The sequence below is a fragment of the Staurois parvus genome, unplaced genomic scaffold, assembly GCF_062004578.1.
Source record: "Staurois parvus isolate SC_StPar_1 unplaced genomic scaffold, SC_StPar_1.0 ptg000113l, whole genome shotgun sequence".
Taxonomy (NCBI): Eukaryota; Metazoa; Chordata; class Amphibia; order Anura; family Ranidae; genus Staurois; species Staurois parvus.
This window is the reverse complement of record NW_028317909.1, coordinates 789,877-809,129: the sequence shown is the minus strand read 5'-3', so window position 1 is coordinate 809,129 and position 19,253 is coordinate 789,877. Positions and strand designations below refer to the sequence as shown.

Here is a 19,253-nt window from a genome sequence, read left to right as displayed (position 1 = left end):
TATAACTATTTTTCCAGCTCAGTCTGCAAGACTCTCAGCTTTATTATTCCTTGGTGAGTATTCTGGTACCTATTAATTCCCACACTCTACTGTGTCTGAATCACAAATCCAGAGGCACAATTTGAAAAATACACAGTTTTTAACCAGACCTGTTGTTAATACTGTACACTTTGTATTATAAAAATACCTGATTTTCAATGATGTTAATTCTAATCACAACATAAAAATTCTTCCAAAGGGCATATGTGGCCATCTGGTAATGGGCAGAGCTGCTGCCCAGTAAAGGACAATGAAGCCCCCTATTATTGTTGGGGGACAACAAAAGGTTTTGTAACCACGCTATAGCCGAAAGACGGATGCAGTGTGATTGTCCATTTCTAGGAGGGTGTCATATGACGCCCTCCCAGAAATGGACAATCACACTGCAGCCGTTTTTTGGTTATTGCGCGGTTGTAAAGTGGTTAAAGAAGACTTCAATTAGGCAGATACATTTATTTTATTGCTGAAGAGACATTGCATATGTCTTCTGCAATAAAGAACCAACCTGCTTGCATACCCGGCACTGTCAGTGATCGCTGTGTCATTGGACACAGCTTATCACATAACAAGGTAAAAGGCCAATCACAGCGGCCTTTTACCACGTGATCAGCTGTGTCCAATGACACAGCAGATCACAAAGTAAATACAGTTGCCGGTTATTGGCAGCACTTTCCTCACAGCGTGAGGAAAGTACTGCCGATATCCATCAAATGTCACAGAGCAGATCTGTACTAATAATCAGGGCACTGATCATCAGTGCCCTGATCATCCATGCCCAGCAGTGTTGCCCATCAGTGCCGCCCAGCAGTTCCCAGCAGCGCCACCCACCAGTGCCCAGCAGTGCCACCCATCAGTGCCGAACAGCAGTTGCACCCATCAGTGCCCTGCAGTGCCGCCCATCAGTGCCACCAGTCAGTGCCATCAGTCAGTGCTCATCAGTGCCGAACTTTGCTGCATATCAGTGCAGCATCATCAGTGCCTCATCAATGCCCACCAGTGCTGCCTCATCAGTGCAGCCTATCTGTGCCACCTCATCAGTACCCATCAGTGCTGCCTATCAGTGTCCATCAGTGCTGCCTATCAGTTCAGCCTCATCAACGCACATCAGTGAAGGAGAAAAATTACCTGTTTGCAAAATTTTATAATAGAAACAAAGAAAAACTTTTGCTTTTTTTTGTTTATAGTACAAAAAAATAAAAACCCCTGTGGTGATTAAATACCACCAAAAGAAAGCTCTATTTATGTGAAAACAAATGATAAAAATTGCATATGGGTACAATGTTGCATGACTGCGCTATTCTCATTCAAAGTGCAACAGCAATGAAAGCTGAAAATTGGCCTGGGCATGAAGGGGGTAAAAGTGCCCGGTAGGCTAGTGGTTAAAATATCTCCTGAGCTGCATATGTGCAGCTCAGTTTACATTATCAGAACGGTGCCTGTAAACCAGGGTAATTGAACTTCTGCGCATGTGCAAGAGTTACATCATCCCGTGCCAGCCAATCAAGAAGCCAAAGATCGGCACTCAGAAGAGGCTGGGGAAAAGGGTAGCCCCCTCCTCTTTAAAGGTACGACAACACAACAGAAGTCCAGCATCGTTCAGGGCGGTTGAAGACCCCAGTGTGTCTGCAACAATCCAGCAAAGCTAAAATGGTAGCTGCTCTGCTAAACTTATAACAAGCAAAAAGGGCTAGATGCCCATGGGCAGCTTTAGGTTGCACAAATTACACTGAAAAACATTAGGATGACAGCATTGTGAAGAGGAACCCAGCCAGACTGGCTCACAAGTAGGCACACTCGCTCTCTATTTGAGGAAGTTATTCCAATGCCAAAGTTCAGAAAATGGTACTAGAAGTATTTAAAAAGAAATGTAATGATTCAGAATGAATATATAACTACACTAAAGTTATTTTTTTATGACATTCTATTTTAATGGTGCAAACTGTTGTCTGTCAGGAAAAGTCATATTTAATCATAGCTAGTTTAGAAAGATGGTTGACTTTTCTCTGACCTAACCAGAAAAAAACAGTGCTTAAAACAGTGTCATTATTCTGGGCCAGGACTGGTAAAATTAACAAGGCATCTAGCATAAACATCTCTTCCTCACCACATAACAGAACTTCAGTGCTATTTCGGCAGATGTATATAAATAAACTGCTAGCTTGTCTGAAATATTAATATCTGCAGTGGAATCTACAGTTTGGAAAAACATTAGTCATTCTGTGCATTGGAAATATACTTATAATTATGCTTTGAGATACTTGGATTAGTGAACAGCAGCAGTAACATAACCAGATGCATAGCAATAAAATTGCTTGGTAGAGTTCCAAAGTTTTAAAGACATTCAGTTAGCCCAGTCTGACCTATGTTTGCCCCCCAGACACAGAAGCATTTCCAGCAATGACTTACAGGTCCCATTTTCAGGTCTTGCAGAATATCATCAAAATACTGAAATTCAGAGATCTCCAACTCCACCAGTTCTTCTTTTAGCTCCAGAATACGTCCCATGACACCATCCAGGACCAGCCTCACCAGCCGTCTCTTCTGTGGATGTGTCATCTGATCATAGGCTAACTCAAGGTTTCGGAAGATCTGCAGGTATCTGACATACGTGGTTCCAAGTTGTTGGGCAACTGCCATGCGATCCTTCTCAGGTTTTGGGGGTACATCTGGTATCTCCTGCTGGAGCAGCAGGCTGAGATTCTGTTGGGCTTCCACCCACATTTTGTTATAGAATCTAAAGAACAAAGAAGCAAATTTATCAGTAGTAAAAAATGAATACAGCAGAGTCTTCCTAAAAGAGATTGCATTTAAATGTCATGCTATCTAGAAAATAGCGAATGCATTCCTAATTGAAGAACAGTGGATGTGGCCATGCAAAACCTCTCTCTAATCCCCCTGGCCAACTAAACATCTAGAAATGCCTGCTTATTGAACAGATACAAATATTAGATAGTATTCATGTTATATACCAGCAGTTCTAGATACAAAGTTGGCCACTAAGAGGTGGAGGAAGGATTTGAATGGCTTCATCCATTATCTCTTAGATTGTAAGCTCCAAGGAGCAGGGCCCTCCTAACCCTCTAGTATTGAACTGTATTGTTACTGTATTGTCTCCCTTTATATTGTAAAGCGCTGAGCAAACTGTTGGAGTTATATAAATCCTGTATAATAATAATAATTAATATAACACTACAAAGAAAAAACCCTTCTTTTGGGGGGATTCATGGAAATCAATTAAATCAGGCCTTTTTAATTTCCTTGGCCCACCTCAACACAATTTGGCTGGTTGTGCTTTCTCTATGGGTGATTACTAACTAAAACAGCCACCAAAGAACTGACTAAACAGACTACCATTGCTGGTAATCAAACCAACATTAGACAGATGATACACTGAGAACAGCAGATAAGGATAGGACCTTTACAGTGATATGCTGCTTCACCGAGACCAACCAGGACAATATTCAGATGATTATAGATTTCCAAAAATGTATTTTGTAACATGGCAAATAAGAGCAGGTATATCCAACAGATTAGGCGATACAAAAAAATATGGTATCCACCCCAATTTATACCTAGTCTTTCGCTGGTTAGTGTGCTGGGAATTTTTTGTTTGTGATGTACATTGCCCTTCTATATGCACCTAACTACAAAGGCTAGTTATAAATTGGTGTGGTTGCCATCTTTTTGTATAGCTTGTTCACTGATTTGGTGTGGGGCACATTGAATGTCTTCAGCTGCCATTGTGCTATTGCTGGGCATCTAATGTTTCCCTGTGCCTTTAAGAAGGAGTGGGCTTCCTCCAGACAAGCCTGCCTTTAATTTATCCACTGCTGTATTGTCCAATTTGGAGACTCTCAAAACTTTAGAGTTAGGACTGCAGTACACAGAGGACCCTTGACGTGGGCACTGCAGCTTACACATATCTTTGGAAATTTGTGCAACAAACCCCTCTGTTTTTAACATGAATTGTTAGACAGGGTCAATTTGCTTTGATTGCAGACTAGCTGGTAAGTGTGCTGGGAAATTTTTGTTTGTGATATCCGATACACAAATTTGTACATAACAGTTAAATAAGGGTCCAGACTCCATGTACACTAGACGGCTGCAAAAATGTCAGAACCTCTGGCAGAAAGAGCAGCATAAAAAATGCTCATAGTGGCTCGTATCGCACAACAGTTTATGAGAGTTTATGGGTGTTTACTTTTATAAGCATTTTATTCCAAAACATGCTCATTTTTCACTATAATTAATATACACTTGAAAACGCAAAATGCTCCTAAACGCTGCATTTATGCACCTTTAGGCACGTTTATTGAGCTCAAAAACTACTCTCCAGAATGCGATTTTGCTGTTATTATTCTGCCTCTAAGCTCCCCTGCCACTAAACTCCTGAAAATGCCTAGAGTGTGCATTGACACATAGGCTAACATGGCAGGGAGTTTAGAGGCACAGAAAAAAAATGCTCAAATGCCTGAAGAAACAGCTTTTATGGGCTGCAGTATTCATGAGCCTCTAAAGTGTATGTACAACCAAAACCTTTTTTTAGTTTTTAATAGATCAGGGAAGGAATAAAACAGCTGCTGGGTTTTTACTGATATCCATACCCAATTAACAAGATTTCCTCTCATTTACATTCTTGGTGACAAGTGAGGCTAAAAATCTACAACTTGAACACAGACAGCAATAAAAAGCTAGTTAAAGGGGAAGTTCCGCTTTAAGCCTTTTTTCCCCGCTCCCCATTAAGAACTGGCACCTTTGGGGAGTGGGGGGGGAGCGGGTACCCGAATTTGACAGGTACCCGCTCCCACTTCCGCTGCGATCGCCAAGGCAATCAGAAGCGGAAGTTGTCCTCCCCCCTTCCTCCCTGTAGTCTTCTGAAACACGTGACAGGTTCCAGAAGACTATGGGGCCATTCACAAAGTGAAGCGCTTCTCGCGCATGCGCAGTGGGCACCCGGCTGTGAAGCCGCAAGCTGTCACATCCGGGTGCCCACAATGAAGATGCTGGCGCCAGGGAGAGAAGACGGCTGGTGAAACCAGCGGTGGTGAGGACACCGCTGGGACGAGGGACAGGTAAGTGGCTGTATTTTAATATGTATTGGTGCTGATGTATGTGATCTGATTCCCAAACAGCCAGCTTCTACACCCCTGAGGATCTCCAAGGTCTCCTTTGCTTGCAGTGTAACACTATACCAGCTGCTGACAAGACCTGTGCTTGTAATCACGCTGGATAAAATACCACCACCACACCACCAGATGATTTCCTGTGTGTTTTTAAACCGCATGCAGGCTACATGCACAGTGTTTGCCATGTATTTTAATGACCCTAGTTTCATTGCTTTCAACTAAAATACAATCTGCTGCATTTTTTTGTCCAGAATGCATTAAAACACACCAGACTGCACCAAAATGCACATTGTCTTAATGTAAATGAAAAGGATTTCCCAAGTGCCAAATGTAAAAAAGCACACTGATCTACCCTGAAAATGCGTCATAAATGCATCCAGAATTCTGAAATTGTGGTGTGGACAAGTCCATAAAGATTCAGTTAAATTCTAGTTCATTTATATTGTTTTCAATCCCAAATCCTGATGAAGGGGGTAGTTTTAATACCCAAAACATTTTGGACACTTTTTCAATCACCCCCCTGACCTTTATTGGAATAAAGTCATATCTGGACTTTTTGGTAGAGGTGTGACACTTTAATTTACTTTTTTGTAGCAATAAAAAGCTGACAGAGGTTCTAGCTCTACTCTACTGAGGTGCACTTTAAGGATTGTAGGTCTTGCTACAGCATTGTGAAACCTGTTAGGCACAGTTTTTCGGAAAGGCCTGCTTGACACTAGGATACAGATACATTGCTGAAAATCTTGAGGGCAGCTTTAATGCTTTGAAGCTTGTTACCAAATTCTCATAAATGTTTTCTATACTTAGAAACAGAAATATTTATGAAATGAGTCAAACGATAGCGCTGCCCTATAAATGTGAAAACTCTTCATGTTAAAAAATCCTCATATTCTGGCAGTTCACCCATCAGCATTTTGTCAGAGCTCCAGCAAGTTGTTAGCTCCCACCACAAATCCAGAGCAGGCAGAAAGTCAATCTATGGATCTATGGTATGTATAATTTGGAACGGGGGCTAAACCTATAACATCCAAAATAATTATGGTAAGTGTATTTTCGTATATATATATATAAATAAGAACTGCCTGCGCCCCAATTTTGCCAGCCAAAATCTAAATATAACCAGACACCCATGTAATGATGAAAAGCAGGTTCTCATTGCACAGCATATGTCAGTTCTGGGGCTCATACCTCTCATTAGGCTCCATGCACACTGAGTGTTTTAATAACGCTGGTAATGTTAGCTGTGTAAAATCACGTTAAAAACTTGAGTTTTTCAGCATTTTTGCATTAGCGTTTCGTGGCGTTTTGCTGCGTTTTTTCACGTTTGTGTTTTTTAGCATGTTTTTTTTACCCAAAAAAATTTTATTTGGTCAAAAAAACACCGGTTTGCCACGATTTTACCATGTTTTTCAGCCTTAGTGTGTTTTTACAGCTAAAAAACTCCTCTAGAAACCCACTTGTCCTGGGTTTATTTTCCAGCCAAAAAATGCCCCAGCCAAAAAACATTGATTACAGTCTATATGTGCATGGACACATAGGATAACATGCTGGGGAGTTTACTGGCTGTAGAAAAAAACGTCAAAAGCCAAAAACAGCCGCTGTAAAAACGTCCAGTGTGCATGAGGACTTGCAATTTAGCACAGGAACTAAATGTAGGGTTTATAATGGCGAATACAGAATAATGGGTTTTCTGTCCAGTTCTCCTCCTTAACTCAGATGCATTCAATTCACTGCAACAGCAGCTACAAGCTGGCTCTGATAAACACTAATGGTGGGTGGTGGGCTGCCTTGTGCATGGCCATGGTGAGCAGCCGAGCCTTTGCCTACGACTCTCCTTGGGTGGCAGGCAAAGGCCGACTCCCTTTCCACCCTCGCAGCTGCTCAGCTTTGCCCCCTCACTCCTAAGGGTTCCAGATGCTGGCCTACCTTCTCAGGCCCAACAGCCAGGGGACACCAGTAGAACTCTCTCTCACTCTTTTTGGAGCAGCCTTATGACCGAGTAAAGACATCACGAGGCTGGATGTTGTTAACGTTCTTTACTTGAAAGCCTTAATTTATCACATGGCTTTTCAAGGGACACAGACCCCAACACAGTTCTATCAACAGCAATGAACATTTGGCCCTGGACCATGATGGAGGATGCCCGTGTCTCTGATGCCTCTGGTCCTTCCTCTCCACTCTGACCCACCTTCTTCCCCTTCCCCTGCCTAAACTCAAGCCTTCTCCCAGAGGAAGGAGGTAGCTTAAAGGGGAACCTGCTCTACCACCTGCCTACACAAGTGTGTTCAATTTCAGCTGGGTAGCACAGGTTCAGTGCCCAGCTCCGCTGCCTGTCAAAGTCTACGGCAGGCTGAAACACACTGCGAATGGACAGCGCTGAATGCTGTACCAAGTGGAACTCGAGTTTAGTGCTGTATGCGCTCAAGAATGTATGCCTGAAACACAGGTGTTCTGCATTCCGGGCATATGTCACTTAACGCATAGGGCCCAAAACGCAAGTACCACTCGGTACAGAATTGAGCCACATCCAGACATATATTTCAGCCTTCCATAGACTTTGAAAGGCTGCAAATAGCAGGGCTGGGATTGAACCCAAGTGGGCTAAAAGCCTAGTGTGCAAAGAGGCTTAATATGACATAATGTGAAACAGTGCTACAATTGCAGAAAACCACAGCAAGCCCAATAAACACAGAAGAAAAGAACAGGATATAAATGAAATAAATAACTGATCAAAGAAAGGAAAAGGAAAGAACAGGGAATATATGGAAAAACTAGAAATAACACAAAGATAAAAATAAATAGGGAAAGCAAAAAGAATACCATACTGAGAGTATTAACAAGAAAGAGAATAAGGCAATACTGTGTTTTGCCGAAAATAAGACATGGTCTTCTATTTTTTTTGGCTCAAAAAAACACACTAGGTCTTATTTTTGGGGTAGTTCTATTTTTTTAATGTACAGGTGTGGATAGGGGGTGCAGAAGTGAGCTGTAGGGAGTTGTGGATGAAGGTTACTATAGAGAGGGCCGGTTAATGACAGTTGTGAGCTACAGTCAGGTGTTGTGGAAATGAATTGACAGGTGAGTTTCAAACAGGGTGCAGAGATGAGCCACAGACAGGGTGCAGGGGTGAGTTGCCGACAGGGGGTGCAGAGGTGAGCTGTGGCTGGGGGGTGCAGAGCTGAGCTGTGGCTTGGGGGTGCACAGGCAAGCTGCGGCCAGGGGGGCAGAGCTGAGCTGTGGCCGGGGGATGCAAAGGTGGGTTGCAACTCAGCTTACCTCTGCACCCCCCCAGCCGCAGCTCACCTATGCACCTTGTCTGCAATTCACCTGTCAATTTATCTCTGCAACACCTGACTGCAGCTCACCATTGCACACACCCCCCCCCCTCCACTGACCTCATATGGTTAGCTAGCTTTGCAAAACACAGCTGTCAGCAGCCGGCCCCTCTCTATAGTAACTCCCGTTTTGGGTCCAATCTTCCCACACAGTGCACCAAGCGCACTTACTCACCGCTCCGCCTCTTCCCCCCTGGCCGACGATCACTCCTGAAGCATCGGCTTCCATGCATTAGGCTGCAGGAGGAGATGCCCTGCCCATAAACACACTGCATACTGCACCCGCAGATATCTGTTCCTTCCCTGTCCCACAGTGAGTACAGTGGTAGGGAGGTTCTGTGGGAGCGGATGGTACTGTCACTTACAAGAGGGACTGTCACTTGCAAACACAAAAGCCACGCTTCTGTGTTTATAAGAGACAGTAGATATTGGTGCGCACAGGGCCAGTGCCGGAGGTGGCGGAACATCGTTCCGCCTCGTTCCTATTTTCGGGCTAGGTCTCATACTGTAGCAATTCCCAAAAATCGTGCTAGTCTTATTTTTGGGGTAGGTTTTATTTTCGGGGAAACAGGGTACATACAATAGAAAAACAGAAAATAAATAGGTGCACAGATATTGCCAGATACAATGTAGATTCTATTGATGGAGAAATGTATTAAAGCCCATTTAAAAGTTTATATGGACAAGGTAGCATAGCTCCAAAATGACAAAGGAAACCAAAAACTTCAACAGCAAAAAAGAAAAGGGAGCAACTCAAATTTTGACATACAGTATTAATTGTTTTCATTATTAGTTCATAAGACGCCTTATGCAAAGGGAATTCCTTGGGACTCTCAGGTCACCAGACCTATTGTCCCCATTACAAGATTCCCCCTCCTTTACTTTTCTGGGGACAACCCAAAACTTTTTACTTTTACTTTCTATCATAATGGTAAACAGAACAAATAGAGAGGGTGAATCTCCCTAACGGGGCGCAGACAGCAATCAAAATGGATAGGTGTTCCAATCCAGCTCTATTTTATCCAAAACTAAAAAAAAGTTTTGCCTTTACACTTTAATCGCATTAAACTTAAGCGCCTTTAGTAACATTTTTCTGCCAAAATGCTGCTGCTCCTGTGTTGGCAGTGGGTTTTTTTTCTTGCCTCTAAACACCTATGTGTGCATGGACACATAAGCTAACATTGTAGGGCATTTACATATGTACATAGTTAGTCTGGCTGAAAAAAGAAAAAAGTCCATCCAGTTCGCCCATTTAAAAAAAAAGTTATAATCCTATACCCACAGTTGATCCAGAGGAAGGCAAAAAACCCAGCAAAGCATGATCCAATTTGCTACTGCTGGGAAAAAAATTCCTTCCTAAAGCTGAGAAAAAAAGCAAGACACCTCTAGAAACAGCATTTAAAGCACTCAGTTTGCATGAGACCTTGAACTCCTTTGGCTACTTATTGTGCTCAATGTTTTATTTATTTATTACCGATTATATGTTGTACATTCACATAAGTCCCTGCTTTTTAGCATTTACTTCTAATGGTAGTTTTTATTTGCTTGGCAGCATTTTCCAGTACGGGTTATTAAAATTTCCTAATAATTTTTAGCTCCACCCTTTTAAGGCTTAAAGTAGGCCTTTCTCTCCTTTCACTAAAAATGTCTACCAGGCACTTTTACCCCCTTCCTGCCCAATTTTCAGCTTTCAGCGCTGTGGTACTTTAAATGACAATTTCACGGTCATGCAAAACAGTACCTGTCGCAAACATGCGCAACACACAGTGAAGTACGCAGATTCCATCTTGCTAAGAGTAGCCATTTCTCTCTTATCCTTCCCCTACCCCTCCCTCTCACTGAGAGGAGACATTTGGCAAGTGTGTGTGTGTGCTGGTTATGGGTCACTGGCCGGTCAAGGCATCTCTGAGCTAGGTGCCGAGCTGTCTGTGAAAGCTGTATCCTTTCTCACCTAGGAAGAGATAAGGCCAGCTTTCCAAAGAGAGTTGGAGTCTCACTGTCCAAAGTACCTGTGTAATCTCACACCTCCTAAGAGATAAGGCAAGCTTTCTCAAGAGTTGAAAGAGATTCCGACCTCATAAACCTAGCTCAGCATAGGTGATAGAATCAGATAACCTCTGTTAAAACCATGTTTTCCCCTATGTCGCATATCTTGAAATATGAGAGACTTACATAAAAACCAGACATACCGTCTGATTGGCTAGGAGGAGCCGAACAGTTTGATGGGTCACTCGACTTGTCTTGAATACATAGGAAAGCAGAAAAATAGATCTTGGGAACCGTTTAGCCTACACTTTCATAATTCATATCTAAATAATCCTCAGACCTGTCTGCATAATAATATACCCGCGGGTGGACTGTCCCTTGTGCAGATGGAAAGTTATGGACCAGAATATCAGTTATGAAAGATGTTGGCTCCAGTTTAGGACTCCGCCTGACGATTCCTCCCTAAACAGGGGATTGGTCCTTTACTTCAGAGCCACCCCCTGCTGGGAAACCTTAAAACAGGCTGTCAAGCCTAAGAGTAGAGAGTTGAAGACGTCTCCCATTTTAACATCAATAACACCTGGGGGAGACCCGTGCGCCTTCTGCTCAGAAACTTGATCTGCTTACATCCAAGGCTTAATGGCAAGTACCTTAACCCTTTAACCTCTCTCTGATCTCTCTTTGCTGTGCTGTTATTCTCTGTATATTTACATATATAGCTTAGTTACATCTTTTTATTGCACCCGTTTGACCTTTTAGTAATAAATCTTTCTTTCTGAAAGTGTTGAACTGTTTCTATAGCTCTGTATTGCAACTCACAAATTCCTGTCTCTAAAGAGACGCTACTGTTTGTTTAAACCTCTGTATAACCGGCCTGCGGACCGTTTTATACAGACGATTATTTCAATCATTATAGTGTTATAACTCATAACGCAAGTTTCCTCTTTCTCTGTACAAAAAGGAGGTGGTGGCAGTGTGGAGGGTTAGTTGTGTAATTAACCCGACCCAATAACGATCGCCCAGGCTGCCAGTACATCTATTGTGGTCCGTTAGCTGGAAAATCGTTGTGCAGGGTGCAGCTGGGTGTGGCATTGTTACGCACGTCACACCGCGGTTTTAGATTGGCTAGTCCTTCGGTCACGAGTTTGGTGAGAAGGTCTGGGGTCTGACGCTGCGATTGTGACATATTAAACGTCGTGATCGTGTGATTGTCGCAGGTTGGTGGCGGCGATCTTGCGATCGTGACAGTACCCAATCCAAATTGTAATCATTGTTTTTGAGACAGATAGAGTCTTTTTTTGGTAGTATTTATTCACCACTGGGTTTTTTAATTTTTTGCTAAGCAAACTAAAAAAGAATGAAAATTATGAAAAAAAAAGATTTTTCTTAGTTTCTGCTATAAAATTTTGTAAATAAGTAATTTTTCTTCTTCACTGATGTGCGCTAATGAGGCTGCAGTGATGGGCACTGATAGGCGGCACTGATGAGGAGGCACTGACAGCCATCACTGGTGGGCATTGACAGGCATCACTGATAGGCACTGAAAGGCAGCACTCATATAGGTGGTACTGATGGGCACAAATAGGCGGCACTGATAGGCAGTATTCACTGGCACTGATAGGGAGCGCTGATTGGAACTGTTAGGCAACACTGACTGGCACTGATTGGCACTGATAGGCGGAACTGACTGGCACTGATAGTTGGCACTGACTAGCACTGATAGTTGGCACTGAAAGGCAGCTCTGATGGGCACTGATATGTGGCATTGACATGCACTGATGGGCACTGGTATGTGGCAATTACGGTCACTGACAGGTGGCATTGATGGGGCTACACTGATCATCATTGCTCTGATGATCAGTGTACATGTCCCCTCTGAGGAATGCCAATTACCAACTCTCCTCTCCCCAGCGATGTCAGCCAGAGGAGAGGACTGCCGATAACCTGTATTTCCTATTTACATGTGATCAGCTGTGATTGGACACAGCTGATCAAATGATAGAGCCTACGTCATCGGCTCTTTACTGCGATTGGTGATCCCTGGGACACAGCGCACCACCAATTGTGGCGCTGCATGCTCCCAGGGGCGCACATGCGCAGCTAGAGTCAGAGGACATCATATGACGTCCTCCCAGAACGAGAGAAACGCCACCTGTCCTTCATTTCCTTATATGGCGGGCGGGAGGCAGTTAAACAAATATTTTTTGCTTTTACTTACAATTACCGTTTGTCCACTTCGTGGTTGAAGAGGCACTGATGATGCAAGCAGGCCCTCCTGGGAAGGTTAAATCACCAGTGTCTTCCCTTCAGATGATGTACACTGTCACGTTTCTGTAGTCAGACCCAGAACTCCAGGAAGTGAAGGGAGATGGATTTATCTGCCCTTAGTAAAAATGGCCACCATGTGAAGAAGAATAAGACATCCACGATTATCTAAAAGTAGTCTACTTGTTGACTGCCAATACTAATAAAGTGCCTTTGTTGTAATTTTTAGGATAAGGGTGATGTTCCTCATTAATCTTGAATTATCATTTGGGTATTAAGTATATTTCATATAAAATGGATGTTATTCAGATAACGATATATTTGGATGTGCAAAAATGGTTCTGGCAATGAAAGGGTTACAGGACAGAGTGGCTACAACACTTCAGTGTAGATAAAAGTAAGTAGAGCATCTTTAAAAAAAAAAAAAACAACGGTCATTATTTAGGAAATGAAATACAGCAGCCATGTATCGCTGCACTTACAGCTGAAAAGGGACAAAAATGTCAAAACTACATTTACTTTCTATTTCAATTTTTCCAAAATTTCTTATGTTTATGTGTACCCCAATATCAGTAATCATGGTTAGTTGTCAAAATTATGCTAGACATCTGTGTGTATTCTTCCGAAATGTAGAGCCTGCTCACAGCGCAACCCCAATGTTTTCCCTGCATTAATGCTAGCATAATTGCCCGTGGTTTTTAAATGTACTTTCTTTATTTCCAGAGTCATAATGGCTTGATTTACTAAAATGGAAGAGTGCAAAATTTGGTGCAGCTGTGCATGGCAAGCAATCAGCTTCTAACTTCAGCTTGTTGAATTAAGCTTTGACCACAAAACCTGGAAGCCGATTGTTTCTATGCAGGGCTGCACCAGATTTTGCACTCTCCAGTTTTAGTAAATCAATCCCACTGTGTTGCGTTTAGGCATGTTATGTTGCATAAAAATGCCTCCTCTAGTCTTTGTTTTTAGCACAATGCCCCTCAACGCAATTGTGTGAACTAGTTTAATTAGAAAAATGTATTTTTTATATCTATGCATTATCAATGCATTAAAAAAAAATCATCCAAAACACTGTGAATGGGCCAAAATTTATGAAGAAATTTGTTTATTTTAAATCCTTGTTACTTTTTACTTTGTAAAAAGACAAGAACCTACCAATAATTCAAAAACACATACTTTTTGTGGCTATTACTAACTAAATGCAGAATAAATGTTCTAATATGGTGGTATTTCAACAGATTTCGTGAACATCAAATAAAAACTAGTTTTATTTTTTTTGGATATAACAAGTATAAAAGCTTAAGATCAATCTGTGCAGCGTAAGCACTTTTCTTCCACAATATCGCCACTTATCCCGGTTAAATGAATGCTGTATTTTGTTTCTAAAGGCTGGGTATACAGAACAAAAGGGTAATATTAGAGTATTGTGCTATTCAGTTCGCTTGGTGCACATGGCAGCTGCAAATCTCTGAACTCAAAAGAGGGGGTGGATAGAAGGGTTAGGGGTGCCAGGCGTCCTGTGCTGAGGTGGGGTTGGAAATGCATACGTGTAATAGGCCCTGGTATCACCATGGTGCCCGCTTTGTTCGGGGAGAATAGTGAGGTTGGCACAAGTTCAGCTTCGAAGGTCTTTGGGCAGCTTTAATGTGCAGACTGCTCACTCTGCCAAATTCTTTCTGTATTTGTGTTGTGAGGTCGAGACTCACGTCCGTTTCACCTTAACACACCCTGGCAGATGCGGCCCTTACTCCTGCTTTTGGGGAAAATGTTAGCAGCATCTGAACAGAAAGACATTTAGGTCTCTGTCTGCAAACCTTAGAAAAAAGTCATCTTTCTAGAACTTCCTAAACGTCTCCTGTTGATTAATATTATCTGGTACCAATTTCTAAATTCAGTGTAAGCAAGTTTACTATAATTTGTAATAACACACAAGCTACAGTAATGGAAACCACCTGTGATCACTAACCCCGAGCAGATTCTTATTCCTGACGGATGGGAGTAATGTCACCGTAAAATCTTCTGTATATTAATTTATATATAGGATTATGTTTCTACACTGTTGAAGTTAATGCAACCCAAGGACTGAGAAGTACAAATCAAGTGAAAATTGAGGCAAAGACTTCATTTTATGGCAATTTAGAAGCAATGGCAAGACTTTATTTGTCCTAAAAGAAATTAAATCCCAACAGGTGTTGGTGCTACTTAAGACCTGCGATTTAACTTTTATGTTCACCAATAAATGACGACTTTTGAAGCTCAACGTATGAAAATATTTTTTATCTAAAGACTTTTCTTAAAGAAGTAGCCAGCCAATTGCAGCAGTTCCTTATGTTATTCCTGTCACCTCAACACATTGTAAAAAGATATTTTATGGGCTGTACCATGTTACAGTTCATTAATTACCCAGGAGTTAGTTACATCGTACCTTCCTACTGTCAATACCTTCAGTGTGTACAATGAATATACAAATATTTTTCTTTTGGTGGAGATCTCCACTGTAGCTGTGGTTAAATCCCAGATCCCCCTAAAGTTGCCCTGAGGCATCTCTGGTTGAAGGTTATTACAGAAACAGAAAAGGTCCTTCAATGTAATTTCGATAACTATACCACGGGTAACTGTGAATGTGCAGCAGTTCTAGGCAGAAATACTGGAGTGCTGTACAAGTCCTGTTACTTAGTTGTCATATATTCCTGAAACAAGCAGTCATAATTGACAAGTTAATACCTTAAGATCCCCTTTCACATGGTCCATCTTCTGGTCCATTCAACACAGGATCCATTAATAGGTTCCTTGCTGAATTGAAGCAGAACAGGGCGGATTTTATTTGTGACATCCATGTCTGTTCAACTTATTACTGCATTTTGCAACTGGGCTTGTGTAGACCCATGACCAAATGAAATAGGCTACCACCAATCAGGCTAACTCCAATCTGTTACATTCAGAACATGAAAAATTGAAAAGGATGCGGTCCTTTTCAAATTTTTTTTTTCTGGACGAGGACAGACTCAGAGGTGTGTGGCTGTAAATGAACGCACACCCATTTACAGTGCTCAGCATAAATGAGTACACCCAGGGGCGGACTGACCATTCTGGAACTCGGGCACTGCCCGAGGGCCCGGGGTCAGTAGGGGGCCCCATGAGATGCCACTGGTACCTTTTCATAGGCTTTTTTGGGTGTGGTTTGAGTATGGTCGAGGACACAGGGGCCCCATGATCCCCTATTGCCCGGGGGACCCATGAGTTGTCAGTCCACCCCTGAGTCCACCCCAACATATTTGTCAGAAAACCTTTACTTTTAGAATCAACATTTTCTATAGGACACTATACTACGAATTACTTCCACAAAAGCGGGCCATTGATTACATACAAAAAAGTATTTTTCCTAACAAATTCATTCAAGACCATGTTGAAAAAATGAATGTCCCAATGAAAGTCTTCACAGCAAAGCTACATTTTAGACAACAAAATCCTAATTAACAAGAATTCAACTACAGTTGAGTCCAATTATTCATTAAAGAGGTGTCCAGCAGACAGTTGATTATAAAAGGGCATTATTTAAGAAAGAAAACCCCCTCCCATTTCATGCTGTCAGCAATGGCACCACATGGAAGAGAAATGTCACAAGGCCTGAGAAAGAAAAGAATTTCTTTACACAAGAAAGGTGAAGACTACCAGATCAGCAAAGCTTTACTTATCAGTCAGAATACTGTAGCAAAAGTGATACAAAAATTTAACAAAGATGGAACTGCAACCATCTCACAGAGATGCTAGGCTGTCCACAGAAAAAAACACCTCGACAGGAGCGTCTTCTGATGAGGGGTGTTGAAGAAAATCGCCATGCAAGTTCACTGCAGTTTCCTGTGGCACAATACAGCATACAATGCAGAGAAATTGCATGCATGGGAGTCATCCACGAAGGAAGCCTCTCCTAAAGCCCATGCATGAAAAATGCAGAATGTTTCAGAATGTGCCAGAGCCCATGCTGAAAAAGAAGACTACTGGGACTCTGTACTTTGGAGTGATGAGGCATACAAAGCTGTCCATCATACTGCCCCAAACTACATCACTGACCTAATATCCAAGTACCACCCAACACGCACACTCTGCTCCTCTCAAGACCCCCTTCTCTCTAGTTCCCTGGTCTCCTCCTCCCATGCACACCTCCAGGATTTCTCCAGGACATCACCTATCGTCTGGAACTCCCTACCCCAATCCATCAGACTATCACCTACTCTCCTCTCATTTAGGCGCACCCTGAAAACCCACCTCTTCAGGGAAGCCTATCCCACCCCCTGCTAATTGCCGACCTCCTCCACTCTTCCTACCACTCCATTCCCCACAGCTATCTCCTCCTGTACCACTACCCCCTCCCTCCTAGATTGTAAGCTCGAAAGAGCAGGGCCCTCGAACCCCTCGTGTATCACATTGTATTGTTTTCGTACTGTCGCATGTTCTGTCTGACTTTGTAATGTACAGCGCTGAGCGAACTGTTGGCGCTTTATAAATACTGTATAATAATAATAATGAGGCCAAGATAAATGTTTTTGGACTCGATGGCTTCAAAACTGTATGGCATTGTAAAGGTGAAGAGTACAAAGAAAAATGCATGGTGCCTACAGTGAAACATGTTGGTGGCAGTGTCCTTCTGTGGGGCTGCATGAGTGCTGCTGATGTTGGGGAGCTGCATTTCTTTTACAAAGAATTTTATTATAGAATAGGAAACAGCAGAGAATCAGTCAAAAACAAATGCAATGACCAGCAGGAATATAACATACAAAGGATTTGATGAATTATACAGAATATGTACTGATGAGAAAGCATGAAAATAAACTGCGTACGTAAGTGCCGTATAGGAAGAAAACACAATACATTTTAGAAATTATAGACTTTTAGAGACCAAGAACATAATGAACTCTAAGGAAAGATTATTACTGTATCTGCATACAGAATGTGAGAAGAATAGAAGAGGGAACCTCTCTGAATACAGAGAGGTACTTAACACGCAAGGCTTTCTAAGGAGGCCAGCACATGGATGCAGTGTTGCTGGTACGGGGCTCAAAACAGGAATCACAATCAGCACAAATAGCCTGAAGAAGACAGACTAGACAAGAGGAAAGAAAAGAGCAAAGAAAAAGAAGACAAAAAAAAAAGGGGGGGGGGCTTCAGGGGGACCGCAGCAGAGAAAAAAGAAATAGAGAAAAAAAAAAAACTGGTATATAAGATTTATATCGACAAGAGGGACTGGTCGAATCTCGATGGTTGAGCTATATCAAGCCAAGGACGCCATGTCTGTAATAATTTTGTGTGGGTGTCTAACAGTATAGCTGTCAACTTTTCATTGACCATCATAAAGTTCATCCGGTTTTTGACAGCCTCGGAGCAGAGGAGGGGAGTCTTCCAAGCCCAATCGTCAGCTTGGTGGCCATGAATGAGTGCGATGCCAGCTGCCGTTCGGGATGAAGTAGGCCCACTAATGGTTTAAATAACAGCGCTTCGTACGGGTTGCGCTTAATGTCTGTGTGAAACATAGTGCGCAGAAGGGCGTAAACTCTGATCCACAATCTGCACACCTTGGGGCAAGTCCACCAAATATGGACCATGGTACCCGTTTGTTGACAACCCCGAAAGCAAGTCGGGGAATATGTGGGAATAAAACGAGCCAGACAAGCAGGCGTGTAATACCATCTATAAAGAACCTTATAGGCGTTTTCTAAAATGATAACATTCCTAGAACATTTGGATAATTGTTGAGTCATGATCCGCCAATCCTGCTGATCTAGAGTGCCCCCCAGTTCCAACTGCCAACGCTGATGATAAGAACAAACTGGAGGAGTTCTATGAGAAATAATGGAAGAGTAGACTAGAGAAATTAAGCCCGGAGCATGGGGTCTATGTCTACATTGACTTTCAAAGGGGGTCAACCTGTAGGGTCCTGAATGTGTCTGTATTAATGTACTGATAAAGTGGCGGAGTTGAAGGTATCCAAAATGTTCCCGCAATGGGATATTGTAAGAAGAGCGCAGAGTCTCAAAGGCAAGTATCCGAGTGGGAGAGAGCATGGAATGTATATCATGGAAGCCATTTGCTTGCCACCAAGCAAACTGTCCAGGATTGTCACGACCTGGCGGAAATAATGGGTTGTGTAGCAACCGTAATAACAGTAAATGGGCAGAAATGAGGCCAGCTGAATATTTAATAGAGTCCCAAAGACGGAGTGTTAGCGTCAGCGTCGGACTAAGGGATGAGGATCGATGAGTAGAAGGAAGCCATGGTAGAGAAGAGAGTGGAATCGGGTGGGAGTCCATCAAGTCTACAGTAGCCCACAAGGGAAAATGGTGAGATGCATAGAGATGGGCAAGGGGGGCAATATTGGCCGCCAGATAGTAAGACTGAAGGTTTGGGACAGATAACCCGCCCTCGGTCCTACAAGCAAATAATATTTGTTTGCTGATTCTGGGTGAGAGGAACTCCAAATGAAAGACAGGAGTTTTCACTGATGAAT

At 42.5% G+C, this 19,253-nt stretch overlaps 1 protein-coding gene across 1 annotated transcript in view; it reads right to left on the bottom strand.

Annotated features, from left to right (window-relative positions):
• DRC11 (dynein regulatory complex subunit 11) overlaps positions 1-19,253 on the bottom strand; it is a 285,978-nt gene that overhangs the window by 236,608 nt on the left and 30,117 nt on the right. The window contains exon 3 of the mRNA XM_089671666.1: positions 2,446-2,773. Coding sequence (XP_089527792.1) covers positions 2,446-2,773 — 328 coding nt within the window. The remainder of the gene's footprint in view (positions 1-2,445; positions 2,774-19,253) is intronic.